Source organism: Myotis yumanensis, unplaced genomic scaffold, assembly GCF_028538775.1.
Source record: "Myotis yumanensis isolate MYYU_CA2020_CCGP unplaced genomic scaffold, mMyoYum1.0.hap1 SCAF_12, whole genome shotgun sequence".
NCBI lineage: Eukaryota > Metazoa > Chordata > Mammalia > Chiroptera > Vespertilionidae > Myotis > Myotis yumanensis.
Window position 1 is genome coordinate 6,110,392 of NW_027223763.1, and position 21,627 is coordinate 6,132,018.

Consider the following 21,627-nt stretch of genomic DNA (forward strand, 5'->3'; position numbering starts at 1 on the left):
CTGGGAACCCCTGGGACTGGGGCCCACAAATAAGCCAGAGACCCGATCTTGTGACCACCTAATACTGATACGATACAGAACCTGCTAACTGTGGCTTCACAGAGCTGGAAGCCACACCCCTGGTCGTCTTCCATCCCCCCCTGCCTGTGGCTGCCGACTCACCCTGCTGGCCTCCACGTGGTGCAGCCGGAAGGCCTCCCCCGTGCTCTCGTTCACCACGTCGAACTGGTGTCGGTACGCCACGCAGATGAGATTGTCACTCTCTTCTGTTGGCCCGTCTACTAAAGTCATCACCACGGGAGAGTCGGTCAGACAGATCTCCTGCGTGGTTGACAGGGTAGGAGAAACGGTCAGGACACAGGCAGCCATCTCCGTATCAAGCCCCACTGCCCGCCCCATCCGGAAGGGGGCCCCCTCCCAGGTCCTGCAGACCCTGCTCCTGACTGGGAGGCAGGGATGGCAAAGAGGGATGGAGCCCGACTTCTCCCCGATATCCCGATATCCCGTCCTCAGGACCAGACCTCATCCATGGCATAGGGGCGGGGCCAGGAAATACTTTTACAAAAGTGATTCAACAATGTGGTCCAAGTTAGCCCTTAGATAATCTGGTCCTGTCCTGTGAGTGATTTAATAATAATAATAATAATAATAATAAAATAATTGCTAACTTCGTTGAGTACTTAACACAGTGCCAAGCAACCACTATTCTCACTGAAGCCTCATGACAACCTTATGAAGTAGGTAAGGTTATTATACTACTTTACAGATGAGAAAACAGAGGCTCAAAGGCCATGTGACTTGCCTACAGTCACGTGGTTTATATGTGGTACAGCCAAGATCTGAACTCAGGAAAACTGACTTCAGAGCTCGTATGCCCCATAAATGGGCATACATATTCATTAAAATTGCTAATAACTGTATCAAGAAGACTAACAGCTAATTAAAGCAGAAACTGACATGCATAACTCCAGGCAAAATAATCTCTCAGCTTGCCTACAGTCATACTCTGCCTTGGCAGCCAATGCTTGACATAGTCCACACCTTAATGTACCATAGTTTTTAAAAAGTTAGAAATGGTAAGATCAGGGAAGGAACCTGTCCCTCAAGGAGGCTTCTCCTACAAGTTCCACCCTCAATCGATTAGCAAACCTACTGGCTAGTGGCCCGGGCTGCTCTGCCCATGGCTTCCTCCACCTCTGCAGCCGCCCACACCACCACCATCTCTCGCTGGGCCTGCGGTGGCCTCTCAGCAGGACACCTCATCCCCACTCTTGGCCCCCATGCTCGCCTCTGCGCAGCGGCCACAGGAGGCTCCGTAAAACATGCAGCTCTGCCCGGCCGGTGTGGCTCAGTGGTTGAGCATCCACCTATGAACCAGGAGGTCACAGTTCAATTCCTGGTCAGGGCATATGTCCAGGTTGTGGGCTCGATCCCCAGTGTGGGGTGTGCAGAAGGCAGCTGATTAATGATTCTCTCTCATAATTGATGTTTCTCTCTCCCCCTCCCTTCCTCTCTGAAATCAATAAAAATATATTTTAAAAAACCAGGCCAGTTCTCTGCTTCAAACCTTCCAGAGGCTTCCCCTTCAGTCAGAGTCACAACCACAGTCCTGGGCAGGAGCCTGGTCCCCGTGCCCTGGCCTCCCTGCCTCTTTACTCAGCCCGGGCACCCGCCTCTTGCCTGAGCCTTGGCCAGGGTCTGAAATGCCCTCTCCCCGATACCCTCATCGCCCACTCCCATGTTTCATTTGGATCTCTGCTCAAGGTAACCTTTCCAGAGAGGGTTTCTGGGACGTCCTTCCTAGGATAGAGCCCCCTCCCGCCCCATTGCCCTCTGCTGTTACCCCTACTTTGCTGCTATCCTCAGGATCACAGACCTGCCTGCTGATTCCTGTTACCCTGCAGCTAGCAAGCAATCTCAGGGAGAAGAGCGGCGTTTTGTTCACTGCTGTGTCCCCAGTGCCCAGAACACCCCTTCGGTGGTCACGGGCCTGGGATCTGGGTGGAGAAGGGAAAGACCCCGTTGGCCTTAGTCCTCTGGGGGGACAGGGCTTCAGGTGAGGGTTCCCCGAATGGGCTACTGCCTGTGGAACAACCCCAGTAGATGACAGACTCAGGGTGGAAGGAGAGTCAGCCTGGCCAGGAGAGAGGGGGTTTGAACAGAAGACCTACCCTGATGTACTGGAATTCTTCAACGGGGGACTCTGACAGGGGGGATAAAAGCGAGGGGCCGGGCACCCCTCTTAGCTTGTTGTGTTTCCTTGTGATCAGAAGCAGTTTATTCCGGATGGCGACCACCACCCTCAGCTCTCTGCTGTGGTGAGTGTTAATGGCATACAAGTGGCAGCCTGGGAAGAGAAATCAATGATGCCGATCAGGACCAGAGGTTGCCAGCCCCCAGGCCTTGGCAATCGGGACCTTCCTAGGATCCCCCGAAATTAGAAATAACCCAGTGAAATGGCTAAGGATGCTGCCGCCTGGCGAAATGGAGACTCGGAATAAAAACTGGATTGAGCTACAGGAACATGAAGGACGTTAGTTCCCTTTATTGTAGAGTTTGTGGCCTCAGCTTCATAGCACAACATGATGTGAATTACAGTGAGGGTGATCAGAGCTCCAGAAACCAACGTCTCAACGGTTAAAAGCCTCTTTTCAAGGTTTGCACCCAGCGCTGGACCCGCCCCCTGACCCGTTACACAGCCTGGGACTCCCTCTGGTCCTCAACGGTTCCCAGGGCTCAGGGTTCGCTAAGGGAGCCCGTGATGCTATCTTTGTGATGTTTCCGAGTAAAAGCAAACCAGTAAAATCAAACTCCTCCTCGTTTTAAGTTTCAGGGAAACCTGGGCAGCCTGACCCGAAACCAGCCAGGCCGCGCTGCGCGTCACCTTTCGTTTTCTCCAGCTTGTTCTCCCGGCAGTCGCACCTGCCCCACGCGGCCTGCTTGCCCTCGATGCCCTTCTGCACAGCGCTCAGCCTGAAGACAAAGAGGCGGGCGTCCTTCCCTGGTGAGACGAAGCGGACGGAGGAGGAGATGCGTGGAAAAGTGAAAAAGGACGGAAGGGGCAAACTGTGTGGGAAAGCAGGGCTAGAGGCAGGGAGACCCCCCACTGCCTTTACCTATCAATGCATTTAAGGATGCTCTGCCCCACCTTCTCTCCTTCACTGTCCCCTCTTCAGAGAATCAATGGGCCACCCATGAACCCTGAGCACTGAGCACCAGGAGCAGAGACAGTTGGTACGACCTATGCAGTTAGACCCTGTGAGCCTCGGTGCTGGCCACAGGGGCTGCACACTCCCCTTTCTCCTGGAGACCAGCACCCAGGAGGGGAGTATCACTGGAGGGGAGTATCACTGGAGGGGAGCACCACCCAGAGGAGAGTATCATCTGGAGGGGAGCACTACCCAGAGGGGAGTATCATCTGGAGGGGAGCATCACCCAGAGGGGAGTACTACCCGCAGGGGCGCACCATCCGCGGGGAAGCACACCTCTGTCTGCTCGGAGAATCAGGAGGTCCAGCGCCTCGAGCACATGCATCTGCTTCACAGGCAGAGTCCTGTCAAACACTGGCACTGCCGGGAGGTCACCTGGAAAAGAAAACCTGGTTACCAGCACGGCATCCCGAGGCGCTTTCCAGAACCTAGCGAACACGCCTGTGGCCACTCTGGAGGCCAGTTCTCGCTGGGCATGGAAGGAGGCCAGCTTCCAGCGCTTCCATAGGGCTGCACAGGAAGTTCAAGACTCGTCTCCTCTCAGTCTTGGGAGAGGGACTGACGCTTCCTTCCGAGAGGCACTTAAACCTCCAGAGAGCCCGGGACCGAGGCCTGCTTCCTCAGCGCTTGTCAGAGAACAGGCGGCCTCGCTCAGTCCCAGCTTTCCCTGGGGTTCGTACACTTAGTGTATACAAAACTCAGCTGTTTCTCTTAAGTAGTTTCTGATTTTTATGTAATTTTTTGAAATTGTATTGTATCTCAGGTTATTTTATATTTCTCAAGAAAGCAAAATTAACATTTCCTTGTATTTAAAATAAATACAAACAGCCTACTCCAAAATGCCCTCTATCAATAGTTTACCTATATATTTTCAGTATTTCTCCGTATAAGAATATGAAATGTCCTTTTTAGACAAAAACAAGAGAGAAATGATCAATTACTTTGCCCAAATAAGAGGAAAAGCGAGTTTCCGTGGAAGTGCTCCGGAAGATGCCAGGTAAACGGACGATTAAAGGCCTGTAACTACAGGCAGGATTTGCTGTTAAGCTTACTTACTGGGATCGTACATTGCCGGAGATGACTGTGCCCCTGGGGGACTGTGAAGGACACAGGCTAAACGGATTAGGCTGGTCCATAAGCAAAGGGTCTGTTCTGGGCTTGACCGGGAATCAGGCAGGCGATGGGGCCCAGGAGGGTGTGGACGTGGAGGCAGAAGTGGTAGCGTACTGCTCACCTGTACTTGTCAGACACTTAGACCTTCAGGTGCTCTGCTGTGGGTTTAGGCTTGTCTGTCTAATTATAATTTAGGTGCAAGGGGCCCTGAGCCCCTGGCCTCTTCCAGAAGTCTGATTGGGAGTTCATCCCTCCCCGATGGTGGGAGAAGGGGCAGAGCTTGTAGGCCTCAGGATTAATGACCCCCTCACGGGGGAGGGATCTCCTGCTGCTGCGCCAGTGAGAGCTCCGATCAGTCAGAGCACAAGCCGGTGAAGCTCTTGCTAGAATCGGCTTGTCTCTAGTTCCTCATAAGGACGCGGCCAACTAAGTCCACGAGAGCCCACGAAACCACTCTCCTTCCTCTTCTGCCCCAACAGGAATCGATTCCCAAGCTCTCTGTGCTTTCGCTGGGGCTGACCTGATTTTTAAAACATGGGATGGGCACTCATCAGCACATGTGACTAAGGAGCTAGGAGCACCTCATTTCCTGAACGGCGGCTAAGAGACACCGAGGGCTTCCTGCGTGCCAGGCCCAATGCTGAGTGTCTCACAGGTCATTTCATTTAAATGTCCCCATGCTGTTCGGGGGAACTGCAATACTCCCACTTAACAGCTGAGGAATCTGAGGCTCAGAGCTGGGGAGCTACACAGTACCGCCCGGTTTTAAATGTGAGATGCCAGTAACGTGTCCAAGGTCACGTCCTGAGCATGTGGAGCCCAGTCTGTGCAAGGACTAAGGCTGTGCTCTCAGCCAGTGCTGTGGCCTAAAGGCAGCTGCAAACCCACGGACGGATGGTGGGCCCGGAAGCAACAGCCCTGGAAGGAATTAGGAAGTGACAGAAGCACGTCATCTCACATTTAAAACAGGGCGACACTGCAGCTGCCCAACTCTGTACAGAGTTCCTCAGGGTTTATTCTCCATCAAACCTTTCCCAGGGGCTGAACAGGAAGGGAGAGGAGGCAAGGATATGAGCAGGTGACTTGTAGATCTCATGACAGTTTCATAACAATTTTGTTCTTCTTATCATCTCATGAAGAAATCATCTTTCAGAGCCGGCTTTTCTATTACTGCAAAACCAAAACCTATGGTGACAGCTTGCTTAATCAGTATTTAGTCTCCCTTCAAAGTAGGTTTTGCTACACTTAGAACACAAAGCATCTTCATTTCTTAAGAATGACCTTGGAGAGAGCAGACTCTCAGGGCTAAACCCGATGAAATGAAGCAGTGGCTAATGGGACAGCGTGAAACAGCCTAAAAGGAAGGGGAGATTCACACGTGGAAACAATGCGTATATGATGAAGCGTAGACAAGAAACAGGTAAACAAAGAAACAATAAGGATTATGGCTTCGCAGCACACAGGAGGACCAGCAAGGCCACAGTCTCTTTTTAGCCAAAGCAAACAGGGAAGCGAAGACTTTACCGGCAAATCACAAAGTCCTTACATCTGACACCTCCGTGAACATTTGTATCCGTAAAGATGAACACGTCAGAAAGGGACTTGGTAATCTTGGTTTGGATTTTATGTTGCAAAAAATAGAAGCAATTCAAAAAAGGATTTTTCCTGTTTTTAGGCGAGCCTTACAAGTACTTTCTTTCCCACCAAGGCAAACAGGTAGAATTTAATCGTAACATTTTTCATCATTACCTGCCCAGGACTGTCTTTTTGGAAATCTGTGTTAAGGTGAAGACAATCACATGGTAGTGTTTAATTTTAATACAATGCAGCTGGTTTAGTGCAAGACACTGGGCTAGGAGTCCCCCGTGGGCGCAGGCTCTAGTTTTAGTGCCACTAACCAGCTATGTCATCTTGGGCAAGTCACACCGTCTCTTTAGGCCTCAGCTTCCTCATCTATAAATCAAGAGACTACACTAAACCTCTAAGGCAGCGGTTCTCAACCTGTGGGTCGCGACCCCTTTGGGGGTCGAACGGCCCTTTCACAGGGGTCGCCTAAGACCATCGGAATTACATATTATTTTTGTGATTAATCACTATGCTTTAATTATGTTCAATTTGTAACAATAAAAATACATCCTGCATATCAGATATTTACGATTCATAACAGTAGCAAAATTACAGTTATGAAGTAGCAACAAAAATAATTTTATGGTTGGGGGTCACCACAACATGAGGAACTGTATTAAAGGGTCGCGGCATTAGGAAGGTTGAGAACCACTGCTCTAAGGTGTGTGTGTTTTAAAAAAATAAATTCTTTTATTTGGTTGTACTTTGGGCAGAATCTATGGACTTTGTTACCTTTTAGCAAGTTCACAAGGATATAGAAAAGATAATAGCTACTGTTTATAAGTTATTACTATGTGCCAGACACGGCTTTAAGCACTTAACATCTGTAACAACAGAATCTCCACAGTTTCCTCATTGTAGTTATGATCATCATCCCATTTTGTTCATTTCATCATTTTTCATGATCATAAGTGACTTTTCGGCCACTTAAAATAATTGCCTCCACTTCAGAGAAGCCTGAAGCTCAGTGAGGTTACGCTTTCTCAGATCACCAAGATTTCCTCTCTTGTAATTTCTAAAATTAAAAATTAAATTATGAATGTTAAATTATCAGCTTTTTGTGGGAGAAGGCGCAGAGACTGTCTTTAGTAAATTAGTTATATATACAATTACATATGTACATACATTAAAAAATTATGTGATGGCATGAAATGAAAACATATGTGAAAAATAACAGAGGAGGTCAGAAATAAGTCCATGATGAAGCCTGGCCCGCCTGCCCTGTCTTTACAGAGGCACCTGGCACAGATGCTGGGTCAGGGTCCGAGGAGGGAGTAAAGGTCATGGCCAGGGGTGGGAAGATGCTGCTGTTTTCGGCCACTGCATCACTCTCACAGCAGTGGCTTCCCAGGTTCTCATGAAACGTCACTATGGTGACCGGAGCCTGGCGGCCTGCTTCCGGGCAGAGTGGAGGGCGTGCCCTGGGAAGATGCTATCTTTCCACCTGTGCTCTCTCCAGCCCGGGAGACACTTGTTACCAGTGTTTAGCCCCTTTAACATTCATTTGGGGTCTGGAAACCCCACAGGGCCCTCCTGCAGGAAGGCACCAACGGTCCTGGGGTCTAAATTAAATCCCCACCTGAAGCTGAACTCCCTCTCCAGCCTCCTCACCAAGGACAGGTTGGATTGGTGGCTGCTCTGTAGAGACAGGGAGCTGACCCCCGGCAGGCTGGCCCTCCTGGGAGTCAGGAAGCTTGATTTTATACTGAATTGAAATCTGTCTTCCTGCCAAAATCCTTTTGCTTCTATATCCATCAGAAATGGATTATCTATGCTTCTCATTGTTGGTTTTGGACACCAAGTACTTTTTGAATTAGAAACCTTCAAAAAAAAAAAAAAAAAAGAAGAAGAAGAGAGAGAGACCTTTGAGAGAGAAAGAGCGTGTCCCTGAGAGAGTGGCTCTAAATAGCCTGTCCTTGTCGATTTAAGGTGAATGTTGGAATCGTGGTAAGTATTGGCCGAAAAGGAGATTCTTTTTGCAGGTCATTCGATACCCACAGACCAGCGATGCGGGCAAGGGAGGGACCTATCACATGGGCTCACCCTCCGGCTTGCTGGCTCAGAAAGCAGTCCCTCTGCTTGTCCTGGGAACCAGGGGACTGTTCCCAGGAAATGAAAGAAAATTTCCTGTAAGGAAATGAAACTTTGCCAACCTCACTGCTGGGGACACGTTTATCTAAAGGGAGTTGGCTGGCGGTCACGCATCTTAGAAGCACACGTCACACAAAGACATTTAAAGGAGCAGTTACTCACTAACCATCCACTAGCAGGACGCCCGCGTCGGTGGAGACCAGCAAGGCCTGGCCCCAGGGCTCTGCGCACACGGCTTCGTGGGGGAAGTCACTGCAGAAGCACTGGGGCTCCCAGGGCTGCGAGGGGACACAAGATCCAACGTGAGCGCACCAGGAAGAACGGGCCGGCCACCGGGGACCGCGCAGTCCACCGCCTGAACCAGCGACACCGGGCCCTCCACCTGCGAGCTCGACGGGCTCTGCACTCAGTTCCTGTTCTTAAGGAGTCTCCTTTCTTTTTTTTCTTTCTTTTTAAAATATATTTTTATTGATTTCAGAGAGGAAGGGAGAGGGACAGAGAGATAGAAACATCAATGATGAGAATCATTGACTGGCTGCCTCCTGCGTGCCCCCCATGTGTCCTGGGGGAATTGAACCGTGACCTCCTGGTTCATAGATCAACTCTCAACCACTGAGCCCACTAGCAGGGCTTACGGAGTCTCCCTTCAAATACATATGCGACAGGACGAGTGCCAGCACGTGTTTCTGACACCGTCACCTGTCCCCATGTTCTAAATGCTCTTTAGGGGCGATTGAAGCATTCATCACTTTTTTTTTTTTTAGCAAATGTTTTTCTTTAACACCTGCAAGTTGGACCAATTGATGCCTATATTTTTGAAGAGCTCACTTTACTTCATCATAAAAGAGAGTGTCCTACGTAACTCTCTCAAACAGGTTAGATTCCTGTGTTGCTGATTCAGTAAAATTATTAAGACATACAGAATATGAGAAGTTGTCAGTGTCTTCACAGGAAAATGCTTATTGACCCATTCAAGGCCACACAATCTTAAAGAAAACAATAAGACATTAGTAGGAATTTGGCAAGTTCTGCTGACAAACCTATTCATGTCCCCCCACAGGACATTCATACCACGTGACTCTTGTCATTAGTTTCAATTTTATTTCAGGCTCAAAAAGTGGGCCCTCCCTCCCACTGCGTCCGACCGGCGTGTGGACGCCTGGCCTCAGTGGTGGGTCTCAGTCCCACAGAATCGTGGACATTTCCATCAGAACGGTTACCATTTCTCCAAAGCACCTGGCTTGGCCTCAAAGGAGAAAGAAGATTTGGGAGAATCTCAGGGGCGAGTTGAAGTCGTACTTCTTCCCTCTCAGACGTCCCACCAGGCTGTGCACGGGCCGTGTGCACGTGTGGGTGTTTGTGTACACCCGCTGGACGCAGGCGCACGCACTCAAAGCGGAAGTGACGGGTCTGAGGTCACCTCAAGGGTGCCATTTGCAAATTCTCTGTGTATTATTGCTCTCTCAGAAAAGTATACTCTTCCTTTAAGAACCACATGCCCCCAAATGAATATTCTGATTGCTAAGAGAAGGCCTGGACTGTTCTGAAAAGTTGTGCAAAGACTGTGAAGACATTTTATAACCCGAAAAGGGCTACGTGAGAGCGGGTCAGTCACTGGCAAAGCATTTTCCTAAGAAGATTTCTGGAAGTTCTGGGATTGTGACTTACAGCAGGAGAACATGACAAGCAAGCGAATATCAATGCCACGTGAGAGCCAGATGGGGACACCAGAGCACTCAGTGACACCGAGATGGAAACCAAGTCCAAGGACATGTCTCCTCTCAGCCAAGGACTCAAGTGAGATCACCCGGGCAGAACAGGGCTCCTGACCCAGAAGATCCAAGGGCCCTCGAGGACCCGGGTGCGGTGCAGGTCTGTGAAACCCTGAGACAGTGGGCGCCATGCTGTGCGGATACGCCATCTGAACATTGTAATGGGCTGTGTGCTCATCCATTGCTTTCCTGAGTTCTCAAAGGGGCGGGACTCCATGACGTGGGGCATCATGGAGGAGGTGTCGCAGACACAGAGGCTCTGTCTGAGGGCGGATGGCTTTTGCCATTTCTCTGGACTCCCCTCTGCCACGAGGATGAGCACAGGCTGCAGGGCTGAATGAGGCCCCAGGCCTTCCCGCCTCAGCACAGGACTGACCTCGCTCCCTCTGAGAGCTCAGGGGACAGTGGATGCCTGGGCGGTTGGGAAAGCCCATCCCCTGGACAGAGAAGACTCTTGGGGCCGCATGTGGGTCTCTGGCCTCTGCGGGGCCAGCTGGACAGGAGCCCACGCGGACCTGAGAGCAGGGCTGCCGAGGGCCTGGGCCCCCTGGGAGGCTCAGAGCTGGCCCGAGAGATGTAAGTCGTGCTTTGTTGGTCACTAGTGAACACGTTACTGCTGCACACGCTCTCCTCCTGCCCCACAAACCTTCTCCTAAGAATCTGAGTAACTTCACTGAGGACAAGGACATTCAGAGTTGAACTTGAAGTATCATCAACTCACCTCTTTTTTACAGATCCCTGAGGCCACCAAGCTGGATGGGGCGTCCACTCTCACAATGGATTTCAGCTTTAGTGCCTTCAGAACAGAGAGCTCTTTGAATGTTTGTTACCAGGCAGTAAAAGACAGCAGGATCAACAATTATGACTTGAAGTTTTTAAAAACATAAAACAGGAGTAATTTCAGATTGAGCCCAGCTTCCCACACAGCCCTCGAGTTGAAGATAAGCAGGCAGCCTGATATGGGGAAGCCCTGACAATGTCCCAACCCAAGGACCCAAATGCAGTCTGTCATCTCCACCGATCAATAATCAATACAGTGATTTCCAACCGTGAGTACCGAACACAACTCCGACCTCCTGAAACCTGGTGAACGGCGTCTCCAAGGGGAGAGCTGAGATCTTCAACCAAGGAGCACGCTGGGGGCCTGACACTGCACCTGTCTGGAAACGGTGACCTTTCCTCTCAGCTCTCCAAGGTCACCTTGCTCAGCTCTCTGCTTTGGGTGAGAACCTTAGCAGCTGGCAGCTGGCCTCCTCCTGTTGTGACATGGGGTCAGCAAAGCGCTGCCACCTCCCGGAACTGAGAAATACGGATGTCGCGTGGGAGCAAGGCCAAGGGGAGGATTTCCTCCAGGATCTGGAACGAGGTGAGGACCGAGGGCCACCTGACCGAGCAGTAGGGGGAAACTCTGTGAGGACACTGCCACCTGCTCACCCCTGCCCGGGAGGGGTTCAGGGTGCTTTTCCCAAATTGACTGCCCACTCTTCAGAAAGCTCTGGGAAGCAGGCAAACGGGAGGCTCCCTTGACCAGAGGGGCCCCGCTGGGCCCTGCGGCCTCTCTCTTCCCTCTGCACAGCGCCCTGCTCTCACTCACGCCCTCACAGACCCACGCCTGCAGGCTTCGCAACCATCTCCCTCGGGGCTTCCAGTCCCCCTCAGGGAAAGCACAGGCTCCGGCAGGACTGGGCGAACTGACATTCCTTGCTGGGTCGGATGGGCTCACGGCTGCACATCCTCTGAAATCGGTTTCAGAACACGACCCACCTGCCCTATTCTCACAAACTCCGCCTGGCGGGCCTCCTCTTTCTTCCGCGCAGACTTGGGCGACTCTGGTAAGACGTCACTGAACGATCGTCTGTTCAGCATGTTCTGAAAGAGAGACACACGTTAGAGTCCACAGAGCTCTGGGGAGCCCCACGCGTGGCAGGTCTGTGCTGGATGCCAGGGATGAAAGAGCCGGCAGGTGCAGAGCCAGAAGGTGAAGGCTGAGGGCCAGGGCTGTGATCTTGAGCAAGCCAGCAGCTCCAGAAAAACCTTCCAAGCACCCAGGCTCTCTCCACATCCCCGCTCCCTGCCCACCAGCACATGGCCCTGGTCATGTGAGCAATGCCACCAAGGCAGCCACCCCCAGAAGCACCTCCAATGCTCCAGGGGCTGCTGTTCGACCTGGACACGCTTGCCCAGGCTGCACCTCGACTCCCACAGCCTGGCTTTGTGAAACCACGTTCCCGTGTGTGGACAGTCACCATCCTCGTCGTGGGAACGAGAGGACGTCAGCCACGGGCCACAGAGCCACAGGCCTGTCCTGACAGCAGGATCCAGGCAAGGCCTCTGCGTGTCTACCCAGGACTCATTGTGGGGACTGTGTTCCCAGCTCGACCCCATGCGTAGGAAAGGGACCAGTTACCTTGTGCAAGTCTGGCATCAAATCCTGGTGCAGAGACCGAATCAACATGTCCAGAGTGCGCCGGCGCTTCTGGGCGAAGGTCGGGGTCTCCAAGGTGGCCTTTTCACCGTTAATTACTGAAAGAAGCCAAGTTGTAAAGGGGCTACTGATGCGAACGTGCTGCCGAGGAATGTCCACCTCATAGTGACACCACCCGCTTTCCTAATACAGGCACGGCCGCGAGTAACGCCCTCGCGAAGCTCGCTTCAGAGCGCTCCCCCTTTCTTCATACAAACCGACCGTCCCGGGCATGCCCGTCGCACCTTCCCTGCCGGCTGCGAGCTTCGAGCAGCGGGTGTATGTAATTACCTGAACACCTACACACCCAGCCTGCCCATCCACCCTTCCAGCCATCCATCCACCGTTCTTCCATCCCTCCATCCACCCATCCACCCACTCATCCACAGGATGCCATTCCATGGGATTAAAGATACGTATTTGCTATATTTTGTTAGAAAAAAAAATAACACTTGACTAAGCAGAGTACTCAGCTTCTGAGCCTAACGGAAGTTTCTTCTGGGAAAAGAAAGCTAGTGGCTCAGTGGAATAGACACTGAAGTTACGACAGTGGCTGCCCAGCAACACGTCAGGGCACAGGACAGAGTACAATGGGGGCGAGGAGACTGAGGTGCAGACGGCAGTGGGTTTGAACGCCAGCGATGCTGCCACATACATTCTCAGCAAACGGTGTAGCTGTGTGGGGCCTCAGTTTTCTACCTTGTAAAATGGGTATAACTGTATTTCCTTGTAAGGGTTGTACATTTTTAAATGACATAATACATATAAAGAGTTAGCACAGTGCTAGGCACATCCAACTGAATGGATAAGCTATTATTAACGGTTCTCTTTCTCAGACGGAGGGCCGAAGGAAGGACGGCGCTCACAGGCCGGACAGCGACCTCCCTGCGACAGGCTGTTCCTGGGTGAGGCCTGTACGCTGGGAACAGCGGGATGGCTGTTGGCAAGACATCGCTTAAGGAACTTAAACTTTGAATGTCTTGCATTTCCTCTCATTCTGGGACGGAATTTTTTTGTTTGACACTATTTTTTCCTTAGCATCCCAGAAATATCCATCCTAAATGACTTGTTTTAGCTGAATAAGGAGAAAAGTTCCATTTTTTTTTTTTCCCTGAAATGCCACTTCCTGTTGTCTAGAGTTTTCCACCTGGCCCACTCCCTCCCTCCCAATAAACCCACGTCAGGGTTCAGAGACGTCTGATTGTTGGCTTCCACCTTTTCTCAGTCCACCAGCCCCTCCTGTCCTCCTGGCTCCCTCCTCTGTGACTTCAACATCCCTTTTATAACCTTTGGCCTGTGTTCTTCCACTGGGTCCCCTGTGCAAATCTTCAACTGAATCCTTCATGACCTCCCACCCCAAGAGGGGGCTGAAGAAGTCTCCCTGCTGACTGGCTCCATTAAAAACACACAGATATATACACTTTTAATGATTTCAGAGAGGACGGGAGAGGGAGAGTGAGATAGAAACATCGATGGGCTGCCTCCTGCACTCCCCCTACTGGGGATCGAGCCCGCATGTACCCTGACGGAATCGAACCAGCAACCTCTTGGTTCATGGTTCGACACTCAACCACTGAGCCACACTGGCCAGGCGACTGGCTCCATTTAAAGCCAAGGATAACTTGAGTCCTTTGTTGCTGAGCAATCTCCAATCCCTGGTGAAAGGACTACCAGCCTGTGGTGATTCCCTCCCTGAGCCCGCACTCCACAGACACGGCTCACCCCCCGCACCCAGGTCTCAAGACCCTTCCTTGCAGGTGAGGGGAAGGAGGGAGGGACACAGGAGGACACCGGGCAGCTGCACACACCTCAGGAAACTAAAGACGCTCGCACGGAGAATGAGAGTACCTGGCACGGAATCGATGCCCGAGCAACACACTTCCTTACACAGCACCCGGAGAGTCTGAAGAATGTATTCTGATGTAGAACAAGTTGCAAAAAACACTTCAAAACAGCACTTACATTTCACCAGCAAGAAGTCCCTGAACTCCTGGTGGTCTGTGAACACGGGCGGGGATGGCAGGGGCGGCCCGAAGAGCGGCACGCTTTCTTCCGAGAAGATTTTCAGCCTGTGGAGAGCACGCCGCCGTTACCTGCCGCTTCTTCGAGGCCACGGGCATCTGGGCCTTAAATGTGTCCAGCTGCCCACGTGACGGGGTGGGAATATTCACACCCAGACGGTGCCTTCCTGTGGCTGCCAGCGCCCGGCCACCGTGCATTCGGGCAGAGGCCAGCTCTCCCCGTGTCCTCCGTGGCTCAGCCCAGCAAGGTCGGGCGGCCCAGGAGTCACAGCAAAGGCGGCCACTGGGCACCCTCTGCACACCAGGGAGCACACTGGTATTTTAAGACATGTCATCGATGGATTCTCACCAACCTGCCAAGGTGGCATCATTACCTCACCTTGGGTGCAAGGCTTAAAGACGACAGATGCTTTTTCAGAGACTCCACGTTAATAAGGGACAGTCGGGGTTCCAACCCAGATCTATTTGGCCCAAAGTTCATGCTCTTTTCACAACATCCTGATCCCTTAACAGAGGAGTGTTTGAGATCAGAAGGACAAACAGGCCAGGGTACAGCCTAGGAAAGGGGGTGCTCTGGTCAGGATCAAATACGTCCATCTGTGCCCACCGCAGACCATAGAACCCCAAAGCACCCGGCCCTCGGTCTCCTGCACGGAGCAACGTCACAGGGAACAAGTTTCCCCCAAAGAGAGGGTGGCCTTGAAGAAAGTTCTCTAAGGCAAGGACATCAACTCAATCGAGAAATATCTATATCAGGAGTCTCACATTATGAACACGAATTAGCAAGCAAACGTGCGAATCAGAACCAGCGATGAGGACAAAGTCAGTACCTACCTGTAATTGTCGTTTTGTTGGTCATACCTCACTAAGGCAAAAATATCTGTGGTGATGGTTAAGGAAATTAATCAAATGCTCAGGGTCCAAGGCTTGTGCTTTGAAAATCCGTGGGGAGTCATCCCACACCCGCCCTTTGTGGGCAGGGCACCTGTCGGGGCGCCTGTCGGGGCACCTGTCGCCCACCCTTCGGAGGACTTTTTTGGAAGAGACCACCCAGGCAGACGTAGGTCCAGCCACTGAGTGTTTATCCTTCGGGGAAAGAGCTAAACCTCCAAGTGTGTCAGGAGAGCAACATGAACAAAGCCGCTAAGCAAGGACGACGCCAGCAAAGCAAAAAGAGCAACTCTGCTGCCTGGAATGCAAAGATCCCAACAGGAAACCAGTCATAGGTTCCATCTGACACATTCTGGAGAGAAAAGCAGCTCCCCTTTCTCCTTCTGGCTTTGGTAGAACAAACAAACCAAACACACTCATGTAGCTGGTGGCAGCCTCTGGGAGCCTCTACTTGGCTTGTGCCAGGCACGCTGAGCTGAAATAGTACCAACCCTCCAGGCAGCTTCCTCCCCGTGACTCTCCCTGCGCCCCCCCGCCCCCCCCCCCCCCCACACACATCGCCCGGCTTTCCTTAGCTCGGGCAGCAAAGCCATCAGTTCCTCAAAGTGCTTCCCCATCTCGCCCCAGAGGAAGGAATCTGCACCCACTACCTGCCTGGCCCCTTCCAGACACAAATGTGCCCAAAGTGAAATGAAACTCTAAACAGAATGAGCGCCCTCGGCCACAGGCAGAGCCACCCTCCCGTCCCATGCTGGCAACACGAGCTACACAGGAACGAGAGGAAGCAAATAAAAATGATGAATTCTATCATTTCTCACATTTTAAGAGATGACAATGCAGCAGCTATTATGAGGGCTTAGAATCAACAAAGAAATAGTATTTTGGCTTTTTATCCTCACTTGCATGTTTTTATACCCAAAGCAAATTTCTCAGAGGATTCACTAGAATTCTTCTAATTCAGTTCTTATCGATGGACGGTAGGAAGTTTCCCTCATTTCAGAGACTACCTGAGGGAAGGGAAGAGATTTCAGAAGTCAAGGATTGTCTGGGAATTAATCCACAGTTACTCCAAGGGATGGAGAGAGAAGAGAGAATGATGCTGAGGGAAAATCCCAAATGGCAGGTGTAAGAATCTATCAACACAAAACAATATAACATGCAAGTCAATGATAACTCTTGGCGAGAGGGCCATTTCCGTCCCGTGAGGCTGAGTGATAGCCCACCGAACCAGAGCAGTCACAAGGCCCAGGATACGTGTAAAATGGGAGCGGATCATGGAAGGCTTAAAGGCAGGACAGGGCTCCTCTCCTTCCTGGAACACAATGGTGACGATGTCGTTCCCGATGTGGCGCTTCCTTTCCACCTGGATTGAGCATAAATAGCATCACTGAGAAGGCCACTCAGACCCAGCAGAGCTGAACAAGCAGCACAGTGCAACAGCCACCAGGACCAGAGCCCAAGCTTCGGCCGCTTTCACGCCTGCCTCCCAGGTTTTACCAGCCGGCTCCGGCTCTGCTGTCCGTCTCCACCTCGCCTCTCCCAATTCGGGCCTCATGTCCTCATCCAGCCTCTGCAGAAGCCTCCTAGCCAGCCTCCCTGCCTCCACTTTCTCCCATTTTACTTTTCTGATCGTGTTCATCTTCATTCATCATTGCCTTAGCCTGGCATCCAAGGCCCCCAAACAAGAGGCAGTGCATCCGAATTCCCTGGGGATTTTTAGAAAAGCTTAGTTCTGACGCAGATACTGGTTAAAACAAGGCCCTACCTAAGCTGACCCCAGCTGACCTTTCCAAAATGATCTCCTCGACGTGTGGTCAGTGTTTTTTTTCTGTAAAGGGCCAGACAGGAAATACTTCCAGTCTTATAGATCGTATTATCTTTTTGCAAACACTCATCAGCCATTACTCAGAACGCACTTATTTTAGGTCCCGGACAAGACACAAGGCCCACTGCGAGGAGTCACAGGGGAAAGGCAGCGTAAATGCAAAACAGCCTCTCAGGAGTCACAAACCACTCACACACACGCAGATACACACGCTCTCACACAGATACACACGCTCACACACACAGATACACATGCAGATACACACACTCACACATGCAGATACACAAACACGCAGATACACTCACACACGCAGATACACACGCTCTCACACAGAAACATACACATTCACACACATAGGTACACACATCCACACATGAAGATACGCACATGCTCACACATGTTCACACACGCAGATACACACGCTCTCACACAGACACGGCGTGTACTGCTCCCTCCGGCCCTTCATTACTTTCTGGCGAAGGCACCAGGGAGGGTGGTTCTCCCTAAGGCTGTGGAAGGTTCCAGTGCAGAGACTGCAAACAGCTCCCTGAACTGGGGCCGAAGCTCTGCTCCTCTGTTGGCACCTTAGTCTGACTCCAGGAAGCCAGTGGAGCTTTCTGCTGTCAGTCACATGTGAGGGCCTGCGGCCGCCTGCCGGCGCTCGCACCCACCTGCTGCTTGTTCTCTTTGGAGTACGGCAGCATGGTGGACACGTGGAACATGATCTCGTGGCCTTGGTAGAGAGTGTAGACCGAGTGGATCCCTGTGGTGTCATCTGTAAAACACGAACACGCACTGAGTCGGTGCAGTGAACACCGGGGCCGGAGGAAGGGTCTCCATGTGAGACAGACGAGGGGCTGCATACAATCGGATGGTCCTTAAGGTCCCTCTGGACTATCCACCTGCAGGGAGCGCAGTGTGAATGCTGCCCGTGGGCAGACTCCCCCTCCCGCTCTCCGCTCGCTTGCTGACAGACTCGTGCCTCGCCCCGGAGTCAGGACGGCGTGAGAAGTCTGAGCTAAAAGGGAGAGTGTGCTGTAACTCCTCACCTTCCAGTTACCGCCGGTGGACAGGACAAAAGTAACACAAGAGGACACCAATACTGACCGTGTGTGTCCATGAAACACGGGCAGACTGAACAGCGACCCCGAGCCAGGCTGGTGCGGAGCTCAAACCCCCGCTCACCCTCTCTCCCCCACTTGGGTATAAGTTCAATTACGGTCAGGCCGGCGGCAGGAGGCCTACCAAGGCCAGCAGTGCCAAGCCAGGGCGAGCTTACTTTTGGTGTCCAGACCGCCGCGGTAGCCCGTCCAGCCCTTCAGAGTGATTGTGTCGCCCAGGAGGTGTAAGAATTTCTGAAAAGCGTCACTTCCGATTTCTGTGGAAAAAGGGAAAGTGTGAGGTGCGGCAGCAAGTCCTCCTTCTCTAGCTGCAGCCGCTGAAGAGCCAGCGGACGGTGCGGTGGGAAAGGGAATGGGCCCGGCAGGAGGGCCCACGGCTCCCAGGACACGGGAAGGAAACCACAGCATCAGACTAACCAGCACCCCCGCCGGCGGGGCCACAAGGGGCTCGCACTGCGAGGTAACACATGATGACCGTTTCCACGAATAACAGAAGACACTGAACATGACAAGTGCTAAATAACAGGAAATGACGCCATCCTACAATCCCCCAGCCCTGACCTCACAGGGAAGAGCCCCCCTCTGCTCCTGATTATGCAGAACCAGCTTCTTCTGACCCCATGTCACTTCCCACCGAGACCCGGGACAAGTTAAGTGATCGGTAAATATTTATCAAACCAACGAAACGGGGCAACATCTGCCCTACCAACATGTGGGAATTCACCCCACACTTTGCTGAAACTACCGGCGGTTTCTCTGCATTAAATAAAGGCTCCAACCCCACCGGCAAGTTTGGTTTCGGTCGTTAGAGCTGAAACGGGGGGAAGGGGGGTCCTGTCAGCAGGGGAGACACTCACCGTTGCTGAACATCTCGTCATCGGTGAGCTGCCCGTCTTTGGCAAAAAGAACCCCGAACTTGAAGTTCACAGAGCCCTGCAATAAGACAACAAAAGGTGGTGACTTTCATCTCGTCAACAGGGCATGCCCAGTTGTGCGACGTGCTGGTTGTTACCAAGGGACACGGCCATGACAGCCTGGGCCCGGGGAGATGACTCCCTCCCCTCTATCCCAGTTTTGACCAAAACGAAGAACAGTCACGCCTTCCTGTCTGTGGATTCTGACAGTGAAACTCTGCTTTTATGAGTTCATTCATTTGTAATGTCCTAAGGCGGCCAGGTCCATTCCGCAGCAAACAGAGCTGCAGGTAAGTGGCCCCCAGAACCCACAGGCTGGTACCATCTTCCGACCAACCCATCCGCAGGGCCCAGACCCCAGGCAGCACTGGGGAGCTCAGTGCAGTCAAAGCTCAATACGACAGTCTAAGGCTGAAACCTGTGGGCTCTTAGAAATAGAAATGGAAACTGTAGCTCATTTCCCCCAATTCTTAAAGACATTGAATCTCAAGAAGTCGCACAACAGATATGGGGGGAAGGCAATCAAGAAGTAGCCAGAACAGAGAAAGACAAGTACCATATGGTTTTACTTATATGTGGAAGTTAATGAGCAAAATAAGTGAACAAAATAGAAACAGACTCATAGGTGCAGAGAACAGACTGACAAATCAATACAAATATATTAAAAGTAAGAGTGCCAGGCTCCACTCCCAGAATTTCCAAGTCATTTCTGGAGTTGGGCCCAAGAACGAGTATCTCTGACAAGCTCCCTGGTGATGCTGAGGCTGTGGTCCAGGGACCCACTTTGAGAACTGCTGGACCAGAGGAGCAAACCAGCGGACTGTCAGGAGGCCCGGGACCAGGCACAGCTGACCTGACAGCTAGCGAGCCGAGGGCAGAAGGTCGGGGTCAATGGCCAGAGCACTGAACTATGAACTGACAGCCTGTTAGAACCAGAGGGGACCCTGAGGTCCACCAAATCCACTTCCATTTTACAGACAGGACAGCGGGAGCCCAGGGAAGGCGAGGCTGCCCGAGGCGGTACCAGGTGAGCGGTGGGACGGGAGCTGGAAGCTGAGCTTCCGCTGCTCTTTCCAATCCCACGCCAGTCTTCTCAGGACGGCTGTGAATTGGGCGAAGCCGAGTCATTAGCAGAAATGAGACCCTCTGCTGACTGGTCACTGGGCTGCCCTGTGACTGGCCCCTGCCACCAGGACCCTGCTGAGGACCCTCCCGCTTCGCTGGGAAGCTGGCAGGATTAAGCGAATGAGCGAATGAGCAAACGAGCGTGGTGGGAGGGGAAGCCTGAGAAATGTGTGGATTAGGGACTGTCTCGAAGCAGTGTCAGCAGGATGTGCTGATGGGTCAGACATGGGCTGAGAGAAAGAGAGATGCTAGGATTTTTCCAAGTTTGGCCTGAGCAACTGGACGAATGATATGACCACATACCGAGAGGCAAGTATGCACAACGGTAATTTACTTACTCAAATTGCCAATTTATAATATTTTAGGTTTTTCTCTATGTTGGTGATGTACTTAGAAAACATTTTTTAAAGTGGGGCAACAGACAGGGCTGGAACCACACTATATATGGCATTCCGTAAACCGAGTGTGTGATCAAGTGTACACGCCTACTTTAATTGGATGAAATTTAAAATCTCGTACCTGCACCGATCCCGAGGCTAAAATGTGAATATTCCCCAGCAGATTTAAGTAGCTTGGCTGTTTGCGTCTCTATAGTGGCTGCACAGACACCCCTGAACCACCCCTGAGAAACCGTGTCAGGAAGTGCCATAGACACGGAGAGGTCGAACTGGAAGGAGAGTGTGGTGATACACGCGGACGCCGAGCACAGAGGGACAGACGGCTCAGCCAGGCACTTACCTCTTGTTCTTCGAGAACCAGCAGGTCCTGTCAAACAAAGTTTGAAAAGTTATGTCCGTGCTTAGCAGCAATCCTTGTATTTCGACTTCCTATGAAAGCCGAGCTTTAATTTACTGAAGTTTACACCCCCACCCAGAAGTGCTGTAAACATTTAAATGTAGCTCCACAGACTTTTACAAAATGCCTGGTCATTTCAGAAAGTCATATTATCTGGAAACAAAGACGGTGCACCGCTGTGGGAAGGAAGACACAGACCCCTAAGTCCCTGTCATCTCAGCTGCCCTTGCACACACTGCCTCCTGGAAGGTTCTGGCCAAGAAAAATGCTGCTACAACAGAGCAGCCAGAAACAGATCACATTTCCAAGCAGCAGCCACTTGGTGGAAAGAGGCCGTCTTCGTAATGCAGGTGGCTTAGTTCTATTTACTTCTTAGATCCAGGGATTTGTAAGAACTCTTTCCCCTAAACCCAAAGCCTGCTGCTCACGGCTTCCTAAGGGAGGTCTACAGAAACCTGGTGAGAGCCAGGGAATCACCGCTGCCAAGCGGCACACTCATGTGCACACACACACATGCACACACACATGCACGCGCACACACGCACATGCATGCACACTCGCGCACACACACACTGGGCAAGCTCCTGGGAATAGTTACTTGTAAGGGAAAGAAAGCTGGACCATGAATGTGGGGACAGCATGGACGTCTCTGCTGTGCTA

The 21,627-nt window shown here is 51.8% G+C and overlaps 1 protein-coding gene across 3 annotated transcripts in view; it reads right to left on the minus strand.

The window, feature by feature from the left end:
* The window catches only part of GARNL3 (GTPase activating Rap/RanGAP domain like 3), a 94,431-nt gene that overhangs the window by 8,655 nt on the left and 64,149 nt on the right, over window positions 1–21,627 (minus strand). For all 3 annotated transcript variants that reach the window (XM_070430634.1, XM_070430636.1, XM_070430635.1), the window contains 15 exons: window positions 20,911–20,937; window positions 18,991–19,066; window positions 18,292–18,390; window positions 17,684–17,787; window positions 16,442–16,550; window positions 15,131–15,176; window positions 14,238–14,344; window positions 12,219–12,334; window positions 11,576–11,680; window positions 10,533–10,607; window positions 8,206–8,317; window positions 3,486–3,584; window positions 2,885–3,001; window positions 2,172–2,347; window positions 163–321 (listed from right to left, as the gene is read on the minus strand). In XM_070430634.1, coding sequence (XP_070286735.1) covers window positions 163–321; window positions 2,172–2,347; window positions 2,885–3,001; window positions 3,486–3,584; window positions 8,206–8,317; window positions 10,533–10,607; window positions 11,576–11,680; window positions 12,219–12,334; window positions 14,238–14,344; window positions 15,131–15,176; window positions 16,442–16,550; window positions 17,684–17,787; window positions 18,292–18,390; window positions 18,991–19,066; window positions 20,911–20,937 — 1,527 coding nt within the window. The remainder of the gene's footprint in view (window positions 1–162; window positions 322–2,171; window positions 2,348–2,884; window positions 3,002–3,485; window positions 3,585–8,205; window positions 8,318–10,532; window positions 10,608–11,575; window positions 11,681–12,218; window positions 12,335–14,237; window positions 14,345–15,130; window positions 15,177–16,441; window positions 16,551–17,683; window positions 17,788–18,291; window positions 18,391–18,990; window positions 19,067–20,910; window positions 20,938–21,627) is intronic.